Consider the following 11,400-nt stretch of genomic DNA (forward strand, 5'->3'; position numbering starts at 1 on the left):
AGTCCTTTCCGACTCTAGGGGCCGGTGCTCATCTCCGTTTCAAAGCCGAAGAGCCAGCGCTTGTCCGAGGACGTCTCCGTGGTCCTGTGACCGGCATGACTAGACGCCAAAGGCGCACGGAACACTGTTACCTTCCCACTGGAGTGGTCCCTATTTTTCTACTTGCATTTTTACGTGCTTTCGAACTGCTAGGTTGGCAGAAGCTGGGACGAGTAACAGGCGCACACTCTGCTACGCGGCGCTCGGGATTCGACCCGCCAAACTGCCAACCTTCTGATCGACAAGCTCAGTGTCCTAACCCACTGAGCCACCGCGTCCCCAGGTGTGCTCAGGTGCGGCCAATTCCTTCATGCAGAAATCCAGCAGGTCAGGGGGATTTTCTAGCCAGCTGACAATCCAGGAGGCTCCGAGGAAGACAACCATTTTTTAAAAATGGAAAGACAGGGCAAACCCTGATCCGTCCACCGCAACCTCCAATTGGAGGCCTCCGTCGTTTCTGGACACCTGCCATTGTCTTCAGCCAAGGGGGTATGGAGGATGATGGGAGTTGTAATCTGACAGGCTGCTCAAGCTGGGTCTTAATTCACCAACTAGGAGAAGGGGCCTTAATTCACCAACTAGGAGAAGGCTGCCCTCTGGTGGAGAAAATGGGGAAGAGCAAGTACCAAAGACACGACTCTTCTCCAACAGGGGGCCCTCCAGGGACGGAGGGACCAGAGTAGGCAGGCAGGCAGCCCTGCCTTGGACAGATGCCAGGCTGGCAGCAGAATCCCCGAGAGACTCCACAGGGGAGTATTCGTACCACTTTACAAACCCTTATAAAGACCACACCTGGAATACTGCATCCAGTTTGGGGCAGCGCTACCGCCCCAAAAGCGACCGGAGGGCCAGCAAGGAAAATTTACCGCCCAGATGAAAATGTCTCAGGCCTCGGGGGAAAATCCGATGACCCCTAATTGAGGGGGACCCTCCTTGCCTTCTCCTCCTGGGATGAGCCTTTGCCGCAGCACCCGTTTACCTGCGTGTTTCTGTCCCCTGCAGCGTGTTCGTCTTGCTCCTTGGATGCCCGAGCCGTGTCGGTGGCCTTCCGGTTATGAAACTCTTTCCCCGCCAGCGTTGCAGCTTGAGAGAGGGAATAGGAGCCGTTTCAAGCAGGCCGGGACCATTTGGAGAACCTTGCTTAGAGACCGTGGTGATCCAGCGATCCCTCTCCAAGACTCGACACTCCCCACCGTCCTGGAAGAGTCCGCCCCCACCCTAAGCTCTGGGGGCAAACCCAGCTGGGCCTCTTACCTTCAATTTCTTCCGCGCGCAGCTTGCGGATAGCAGCCCGGATGAGTTTGCGTTCCTCGTACTCACTGGTTCCTCGCAGCTGAGGAGAGAAGCAAAATCAGCAAAGGGGCAAACGGTTCGTTCCCCCGCTTTGCGGCCCATACGCTAATGGGAGGCCTGGATCCGTAGGCCAGAGCGGAGGTCCGAGCACGATCTTGGTGGAAAACAGCAGCAGCACTTAGACATATATACCGCTTTGGAACGCTTCACAGCAGAGTTCCCCAACGTTTCTGGCTGTGCGGACCGGCGAGAGCGGGGAGGGAATGGTTCCGCACGAGCAGCCGGCAAGCGTACGGACGCAGCTCCATCCGTGTGCCCCCCTGAGCCCCCAACGGAACGTGGAAGTGCCCGCCGGGGCTTCTCCGGAATCAAGAAGAGCCTCCCCGTAGAGGTCAGCCCCCTTCAGCAAGGACATACCAAGCCGGTCAGCTCCTCCACATCCTGGATGGTCTCCAGCTTTCTCGAAAGGGCGTCCAGAGACTTCTGCTGCTGCTGCTCCTCCTCTCGCTGCCGGGACCTGAGCAGAGACAAGCCGGAGAGGAGCGTCACCCGGACAGACGCCCCGGACTCTTCGCCTTGCCTGGCAGCGGCTGGCTCCCCCAGGGAAGACAGAGAGAGAGAGAGAGAGAAAGCTGCTGCGGTCGGGGACAAGGATCCAGGGCCATCAGCTGGCACAAGGCGAGGGGAGGGCACCGAGAAGGGGGCCCAGGCTCTCCGCTCTGCTGGAAAAACAGGCGTTTGGGGAGGGGACGGTGTTGGAACCAGCGTGGGGCACCAAGATGTGGGGAGGGGCAGAGGGGGGGGACTTATTTGGATCAGCTGCAACTGACCCGGCTCTTGTGGGCAGGGGAGGCAAACCAGCCCCTCGGGGGGGGGGGGTGTGTGAGATGGGTGGCACACCCAGGTAGTCCTTGACTTACGACGCTTCGTTTAGTGGCTTTCCAAAGCTACAACATCGCGGAAAAGGGCGACTTAGGACCGCTTTTCACACTTACGGCCGTGGCGGCATCCCCGCGGTCAGGTGATCAAAATTTGGCCGCTTGGCAACTGGTTCGTATTGACCACGGTTGCAGCGTCCCCCGAGGGCTGTCTGTCTATGTCACGTGACACCCCCCCCCTTTTGCGACCGTCCGACAAGCAAAGTCAAAGGGGGAAGCCAGAGTCACCTGACCAAGGTGTGACTCGCTGAACAGCTACAGCGATTCGCTTAACAACGGTGGCAAGGAAGGTGGTAAAATGGGGCGAAGCTCGCTTAACCGCTGCCTCACTTAGCAACATAAATCTTGGGCTCAGCTGTGGCCGTCAGTCACTTCACAAACAAACAAAACGCTTGGGGAGCTTGGCCCAGGGAGGTTGCAATCCGAGAGAAGTGGGGGGGTGCAGAGGGAAGCAGCCCCACCCCCACCCCGCCCCAACTCACCTCAGCCGGTTCTCCTTGTTCTCCTGTCGCTCCGTCCGGAAGCGCTTGGATGCCAGCGCCTCTTCATCCCGCGCCAACTCCTGCCGGCGCAGCTCCCGGATGGCTGAGCGGATCTGCCTGCGCTCCGTCAAGTCCAGAGTGGCCTCCAGCTGGGGGGGGGAGGGAAAGAGAGCAAGAGGAGGGTCATTCGGGGACGGGTCAAGGGCATTGCGGAGGCCGACCCCACCCAGGACAGGCACGCTCCAGCCTCTCTTTGGCCACCCCCGGCGCCAGGCACACAATGGGTGCAGTGTGAGGTTTGCACAAAGTGCTACTGTCCCTCCGGCCGAGCCCTTGTGCTCTCCCCACAGCCGAGGGGTTCACACACCACACACACACATCCGTCCCCCGGCTTGGCCTGGGCCCAAAAGTCTCCTCCACCTCAGCCGGGTGCCGGCTACGTCTGCGCCTTGCAAGAGAGGGCGGATGCCTGGCGCTCACGACCTGAAACTCTCCTGCTTTGCTTCTGGGACCAGGTTGAACAGTCCAGAATGGTCCAGAGAAACTGTGGTCAGCTGCCTTCAACTCAGGGCCACTAATGTTCGCATCGCTGTCCGCTGCCTGGGTTCCCAGCTCCCGCTAAGCCACGGCTTACGGATTGCAGCGGATCTTTGCAGGATCCAATCTGGGACCAAAGGTTTTGTGCCTTCCGAGCTTTTGGACTCCAGCTGGAGCCCCCCCCCCATCCTCGGGGAGCTTGTCTGTAGCCAGAGAGAAATTCCCCGAGGAATTGCAAGCAGCTAACCTGGCCTTCCCAGAGGCAATGAGACACGGGCAGATGAGACTCCTACTTTTTGAAATCCAGAGCTCGGGGGAGGCAGAAAGCAAGGTGCGTATGTGCCTGCGTGCAACTGTGTGCATTTGCACGTGTGCAAGTCTGCCCACGAGGAGGGGGAGGAAGAGGTGAGCAACTGCCCTTTCAGCAGCCCTCCTTCTGCAGAGGGCGCCACTGGCAAGGCAGAAGCATCAGCCCCATCATGCTTGGCCGAGATCTCGGGGCGCCGAACTGTACGGGAAGTGGACAGGAATTTGCTCAGCCAGCCTGAAGGAAGCCGCTGACAGCTCTCCTTCCCTTTGCCCGGGCTAGTTATCGCAGGGTGACGGAGACGGACAGACAGGGCTGGAAAGGAGGCCTTGAAACGGCCGCAATTTGTAGTTGTGAAAGACAGGCCCTTCGGAGGCTTTATGAGGCAGCAGGAATGTGTTGATTCTATAATGATAAATGTTGACGCTTTCCAGATGTGCTGAGCTAAAACTCTAGGTGGCAGAGTCCAGACAAGCCAGACCCAAATCCTGCAACCGTTCTTTATGTGGCCTGCATTTCCTGTCTGCTTCCATTGGTCTCAACCAGGAAGAACTTGGCAAACATCTGGCGGGCGGGTTCCTTTGTTGAACAGCTGTGCTGTGGGATCAGGAAGAACCACCCCCCCCTTGTTGTCTTATTAGCCTCTCATCAGAGAACACCCCCACCCCAGGCTAAGTCATCAAGTGGTTTGCAAGGCAGCTCATCTTGCGAACCAACCAACCGAACACGGTAACCGGGCAAAGCAAAATGGCACCTTAATTTTCAGAGGGACTAGCACCTTGCACGGACCCAGTCGCTGGAGAAGTCTCTGCGGCAAACACAGGGAGTCCTCGGCTTACGACAGCACTTTGACCCCCAACTTTCTGTTGCACAGTGAGGAATTTGTGAAGTGGGTTTCGCCCCCCATTTTATGACTTTTCTGGCCACACCTGTTACGCAAAATCGCTGCGGTTGTGAAGTCAGTCACCCGGCTGTTAAGCGAATCCGGCTTCCCCACTGACTTTGCTCGCAGGACGTCGCAAGAGGGGATCAAGTGCCCTTTCTTTCGGGAAGTCACAAAGGGGCTACAGGAGCCCCTTTCGTTTCCTATGTGCAGACAGTCCTCAATTTACAACACTTCGTTACAATGGCACTGAAAGTTACAACGGCGCTGGGGAAAAAATATATGTGAAACTGCCAGATAAACCAACGGGGTGGTGGTGGGGGTCTTTGGGGAGGGGGTGCCCAAAGGGAAAAGGATATGCAAACAAGGAAAGGGGGAAAGGAAGGAGGGAAAGCCAGCTGGAGGGGAGGGGAGGAAGAGAAGGAGTAAAAAAAGCTAAAAGGATGGAGAGTTTCTCCTTATATGGTCTAATTCCCTCGCAGCGGCAGCCGCGGAAAAGGGAGGAACTCATTCCAGTTCCAGAGACAGGAAGAAAACTTGCTGTCGGCACCCACAGACACACGCATTTTTTTTTTCCACAGCTGGCTGGGGAATTCTGGGAGTTGAAGTCCACGCTTCTTAAAGTTGCCACGGTTTGGGGGGGGGTGAGAGGGGAAAAAAAACTGAACTAGCAGACGAACGCTGTAATGTGACCCCCGTCTGGGGGACTGTAGCTCCTCTCCTACTTGCCTCGTGGCCCAGTGGCTGGCTGGGGTCCATGGGAGCTGTAATTCCCCCAGCCAGCGAAGGAACAAGACACACACACACACACCCCGCAATATTCTGAGCAGGACCCCTTGATAGCCTTCCAGCTGGCAAGGGAGGGTGCCAGCGGCTTCAGGTCTGAACAGCGCCCGTCCCCTTCCAGGCAGGGCTGGGCTGCTGGAAACCTATTTTGGCACTCCTCCCCAAAGCAGAAAGAGCGAGGAATCCGTGCCACGGAGCACAAAGGGCCCCTTGTGTGCGGCAGGCAGCGCTGCCTTCCCTCCGGCTGCTGTGAGGCCAGGTGAGCCCAAGAGAGGGCAGAAGGCAAACTCACTCTGCCCGGCTCCCAAAGAAGCAGAACTTTTATATTGGAGGAAGGAGGTGAAATGGAGGCTCCCTCTGTCAAACTACACCAGGAAGGTCTTCCAACTTGGCCCTTTGACGACTTGTGGACTTCAAGTCCCAGAATTCCTCAGCCAGGCACGAGGAATTCTGGGAGTTGAAGTCCACAAGTCGTCAAAGGGCCAAGTTGGAAGGCCCCTGCGCTACACCTTTCCAGTCCAGGTGGCCCTCGACGTACGACCACCATTGAGCCCCCAATTTTTTGTGGCTGAGCAAGACGTTTGTTCAATGAGTTTCGCCCCCCACAATGCAGCGAAATCAGAAACGCAACGTTGGCTCTCTGCGAGGAGCCCTTGGCGCTCTCTGAGCTGGCAGATGTTTCACGACCCAAAGGAGGTAACAGCATCAAGGCCAAACTAGGTAACATCATCTCTTAGCACTGAGGGCGTTACCTCCTTTGGGTCACGAAACGTCTGCAAGAAAAACGAGCCAGCTCGGAGAGCGCCAAGGACCCCGCAGCCCTCCTCTTCCTCCCGTCTGCAAACCCCACTCCCTTCTAGCACTGACGACGTTACCTAGTCTGGGTCATGAAACGTCTGCAAGAAAACGAGCCAGCTCGGAGAGCGCCAAGGACCCCTCGTTTCAACCCTGAGCTACAAATAAGTCTCCTTTATTGCCTCTCTCTGCTGCAAGAGGAAGACCTGCCAGACAGCAGCACACGGCTAACCTCAGCCCTAAAAGTTTGGGCCCAGTTTAGTTGGGAGCGGGAATCCCCAAGAAGTGCCAGCGTGGAAGTCGAGAAGCCTCCTGTAAGAAGCCCAGCCACCTCCTTGCCGCTCCAGAGGAAACAGCCTGACCAGGTTTACCAGGGGCTGCTCTCCGTTGAGCCTCCACCACCTCCGAGCGTGCGCCACACCCTGCATTCTTTCGTCTCTCCTGCAGTTTCACACGGGATGACTTCAGCAGCCAGCGTGCCCTCCCCATGGGGGAAGACTTGGGACAGGGGGGGGGGAATTCAACTTCAACCATAACCGTTAATAGCAGCTTCTCCATTTAGAGCGCCTTAGATGTGCCAGGTTTCAGCTGCCAACTTTCCAGCAAACGCTGGCCGAGGAATTCTACGAACCGCCTCCCAGCCCACTGCAAAGGGCTACACGAATAGCAAAAGGCAGAGCGGCAGTGCAGGGGCGACAGGCCAGGGTCCCCAAGTCCCAGCCTGGCCCACCAAGGAGCCGTTATGGCATGCAGAGAAAGCTGGAGGGAACAGGATGGTTTCTCGTTGGCCGAGCCAAACCCTTGTGGCAAGGAAGACGGCTTGAAAAAAAAGGGCGCCCCAGACAGCACAGGATGCCACAGGCCGGGCGCGTTGACCTCAGTTTGAATTTAGGTCAATGTTTCTCAGCCTCTGCAGCTTGACGAAGGGTGGACTTCACCTCTCGTGCTGATGGTTGGGGAATTCTGGGAGTTGAAGTCCACCCATCTTCAAGCTGCTTTTGGAAAAAAAAAAAGTGCAGAGAAGAACAACTAAGATGATTGAAAGGCCCGGAGACTAAAACATATGAAGAATGGTTGCAGGAACTGGGTATGAATAGTCTAGAGAAAAGGACTAGGGGTGACATGATAGCAATATTCCAATATCTGAGGGGCTGCCACGAAGACGCAGGGGTCAACTTATGTTCCCAAACGCCTGAAGGCAGGAGAAGAAGCAGCGGATGGAAACTAATCAAGGAGAGAAGCAACCTAGTGGAGCGGCTTGCTTTCGGAAGCTGTAGGTGCTCCATCCATCACCTGGAAGTTTTTAAGAAGAGACCGGATGCTTGTCTGAAATGGTATGAGCAGGGAGTTTGCTTTAGAAGACCCTGGCTTTGATTTCAAAGCTGCTCTTTTAGCATTTCATAGGAGCTAAAGCGAGCAGGATTCAGCCTGCAATGAGGCGCGGCAATAGGAATAGAATAATAATAATAATAATAATAATAATAATAATAATAATAATAATAAGAAGAAGAAGAAGAAGAAGAAGAAGAAGAAGAAGAAGAAGAAGAAGAAGAAGAAGAAGAAGAAGAAGAAGTTGGAAGGGACCTTGGAGGTCATCTAGTCCAACCCCCTGCTCAGGCAGGAAACCCTATACCATTTCAGACAAATGGCTGTCCAGTCTCTTCTTAAAAACTTCCAGTGTTGGAGGCAGGTTGTTCCACTTGTTAATTGTTCTAACTGTCAGGAAGTTTCTCCTTAGATTAGACTAGATAACCTTTATTGTCATTTTTTCCCCCCTGTGAGCACAGTGGCACCCATTAAAAATGAAATGTAGTTGCTTCCTTCTCCAAGTGCACACGTACATAACACACACTTAAAACATACTATATAGAACATACGTATAGAGCTACGCCCTTAACGTATAAGTGAGATATAAATATTAATATCAGTGTTAACAGGAAGCCTCCTCTGTAATCAGGGAAGAACGTCACCTGTCAACTGGATAAGTCACAGTGGCTGAGCTCCTGTCCTGTCAAGGCACCCTCCTTCACACAAACAGATCTCTCCTCCTTCGTTTCACAACTATTAGGGCCAGAGCTGAGAACTCTGGGAAGTGGAAACCACACAACCGAAGGGCGTCCAAGGTTGGAGAAAAGTCTGTTCTAGGCCACAGGTTTTAAGCCGCGACGGCGAAGTTTACACAACGTGCTAAGGCAAACTAAAAGCTTAGCCACTTTGCCCGAACTCTGCTCGAATGGCAGGAAAGCTAAGACGCCAGACAAGCCTGGGGTGGATATTTTTATTTTCTTGCTGGCGGGCTGAGTAAAGGAGCAATGAGGTGAGTCCTTTCCACTGACGAGTGATAAGGAGCTGATCTGCTGAAAGCCACCAAACACAACAGACTTCGCTTATTTGCCACAGCAACGGATTTGGACATCTCTGCCTTACGTAAAGAAGGATTTCAAAACCTTGCGAGAAGAAGTTGCAAAGTCTGCGTCCAACTGTGGAACCGCAGACGCACTGGTGGCGCGCAGCAACTCACACGAACTCAAGAGAGAAGTCACACCAGGACTACACTCAAAATATAAACAAAGGTGTCTGTAAAAGAAAATTTGTGAAATCAAGACTGGATCTGAAGAGAGTGCAGTTCAAGGAGGCCAATGGGGGAAGGGGCTTTGACAGTCTCCCAGGGGTGCCCAAAGATTGACCTCTGCATTCATCCCCTGGGTTTCTGACAGCCAGGACAATTCAAGACCAGAAGTCGCTTTCAGTAAGCCCAGGCTGGCTGTAATCTGGATTAGCTATTTGTGGCTTAGCCCATTTTATGAATCCAGCTGGTTTGGTTACCTTAAGATTCAATCTAGTGCAAGAAGCCAGAAAGCAGGCAATCCAGTAATCCAGTAAAGAAGTGACAGTCACATATAAGATACGGTTTGCTTGCCTTTGGATTGGTACGTACTGCATAAGAACTAGGCCTGTAACGTGTAAACATTTGCAACAGGCAAATTTGCAGAATTTGATTAAGCAGCTTCTGTAAACTCATCCCACGTACCCATCTCAAAGGATAATGGGTTCATGCATCCCCTTAAGCTCCACGGCTACTGATTTATTTATTTTTCCCCCCAAAGCGTCACTGTCACTCAAAAGTCCCACTTAGCCGACTGTAAACGTAGCCTCAGCAGGCTGTCCAACGAATCAGGCTGCCGAACCCCTGTGCTTAATACACAGTGTGAACCCACCAATTTTTTTTTTATCCAGAACCATGGAACTGGCAGCCCAGGACAAATTCAAAGTCGGTCCGAAGGGGTGGGAGGAACCGATGAGCCGAGATGAAAAAGAAGTGAGCAAAGTGGCCACAACATCTAGGCCTCCATCCACCCACAAACGTCGCTAGGCAAAAGGCGAAAGGGATCCATCTCTTTTGCTCACGATCCCAAAGCCGCAAACCCGTCACTTCTCCAGAGCAGGGCAACAACATCAGGGGAAAGGAACTCACCAGTTTCCGCAGCGTCCCTTCGTCCATGCTCAGGAGCGCCTCTTCGGACATGCCGCCAGATTCCACCCTCGGGCCTTCTCTCCAAAGAAGCCGGCCAGGCAGAGAAAGGAAGGGAAGTCCCGCCAATGGCTAGTTCAGGATCAGAACAGATGGAGTTCTGGAAGAGAACGAGGCCCGGCGGGGCAGGCAGAGCAACAAAAAAAACGTCAACCGGTTCTCTCAGAAAGACAAAGAAGGGGAAAAGCTAACCCCAGGAGCGCCAACACAGGAGGGTCTCCACCCCGCACCCACCCGCTTCCACTTCGAAGAAAAATCTGACCCCCCAGAAAGTTTTGCCCCCCCGCCTGGCTCCTCCGCTTTCCAGGAGGCTGGCGATCAAGCCAGCAGGTGATAAACGCAAAGCTGGAAAACCATCGGTGCTGGGACGGCAAACGGCTTGCTGGGATGCCCTAAGGATGCCAGGCTGGCTTTCCAGCCCTTGGGACATCCCAGCAAGCTGTTGGTCATCCAGGCCAGAGCCCCACCGTGATTTGGTTGCCCGACAGCAATCCGGGCGCCCACGGAAGTCCCTGGCATTCCTCTCCAGCAAACGCACCAGGTGATGAATGCCCAAAGACTCTGGAGGATGAAGGGTGCCGGAGTCGGATTAGGAAAATGAGGACGGATCCAGCTCCCTCTGATCTTCCCCTGCCTACCTGGTAGCCTATGTGGGGCAGGGAGGGGGACACACAAGGCAACCGTCAAGTGGAGGAAGGGAAGGGGGGGGGGTCCTGAGGGCCATTGCTTATACCGGCCAAAACTTTTTACCCCCAGTTCCCGCGATTTCTGTCATGTCCTGAAGGGAAAGCAGACCAGGGACCAGCCCCGTTCGCACAAGGCATGGCGGTTTCTTCTCGCCCAGTGTGTTTTGTCACTCCAGCCCATAAGGGTTAGGGTTTGGAGTTGATCAAGTCTATGAAAGTGGCCCTGCAAAATGCGGGGTGTTCATGCGGGGTGTTTCCCACCACCACCACCACCCCACGACTATGCCAGGGCAGATGCCCCCTGCGAAGCTTCATGATCGGATGCCACCCCGCAGGAAACGCTTCATCCTGGCCAAGGGCCGACACCCAAGCCACGTTCAGCCCAGCCTTTCGCCCACCCGCCACGCGAGTCACCTGTCCGCGTTCACGTCCAACTGCCGGCGGAGAGCCGAGCCGGCCTCGCCTGGCCCGGCTGGGAAGGGCAGTGCCAGAGCCGCTTCGGGACACGTCGGCTGCATTCACACGAGCCTCTAAAACCCGTGCAAGCAAACCTCCGCCCTTCTAGCAAGGGATCCCAGACTGGATCCTAGAGCAGGCAAGCAGGCGACCTTCCCCGCGCCCAGATCACCCACCCCGCTGCCACGCCGCCAGCTCCTCCTCCCCTCCCCGCCGACCCCAATCGGGCGCCCCTCTGCCGAACCCCCTTAATCCGGATCAAAAGGGAGCTTCCGATCGCGCTCCGGGTCGGCTTCCACCTACCTCTCCCGGCCGCGCAGAGCCATCCACCCGCGATCCCGACGCCGCTCTGAGCCAGCCGCGCCGTCCGGACCCAGCCTTCGCCGGGGCTCCGCCCCCTTCTCTCGAACTAGCCAATGGCAGGACGCGCCTCCGCCCAACGGTCCCGGCCGCGCCCCTTCCCGCCCCGTTATTGGTCGGTTTCTAACAGCCGGCCCGCCTCCTTGAAGCTGGGCGCGTTTTGGCAGGTTGGGAATTGTAGTTCCTGGTAGCGGCTGGGGCTTTCTTTGGGAATCATAGCCTAAGACAGGGGTCTTCAAACTTGGCCCTTTTATGACTTGTGGACTTCAACTCCCAGAATTCTGGGAGTTGAAGTCCACAAGTCAT

The 11,400-nt window shown here is 55.4% G+C and overlaps 1 protein-coding gene across 1 annotated transcript in view; it reads right to left on the reverse strand.

The window, feature by feature from the left end:
* The window catches only part of SMTN (smoothelin), a 35,376-nt gene extending 24,279 nt beyond the window's left edge, over positions 1–11,097 (reverse strand). Inside the window, 6 exon segments of the mRNA XM_083373660.1 lie at positions 1,019–1,122; positions 1,294–1,372; positions 1,750–1,849; positions 2,753–2,901; positions 9,536–9,692; positions 11,038–11,097. Coding sequence (XP_083229786.1) covers positions 1,019–1,122; positions 1,294–1,372; positions 1,750–1,849; positions 2,753–2,901; positions 9,536–9,586 — 483 coding nt within the window. The 5' untranslated portion in view covers positions 9,587–9,692; positions 11,038–11,097.
* Positions 11,098–11,400: the final 303 nt, after the last annotated feature.

Source organism: Vipera ursinii (assembly GCF_947247035.1).
Source record: "Vipera ursinii genome assembly, chromosome: 14".
NCBI classification, from domain to species: domain Eukaryota; kingdom Metazoa; phylum Chordata; class Lepidosauria; order Squamata; family Viperidae; genus Vipera; species Vipera ursinii.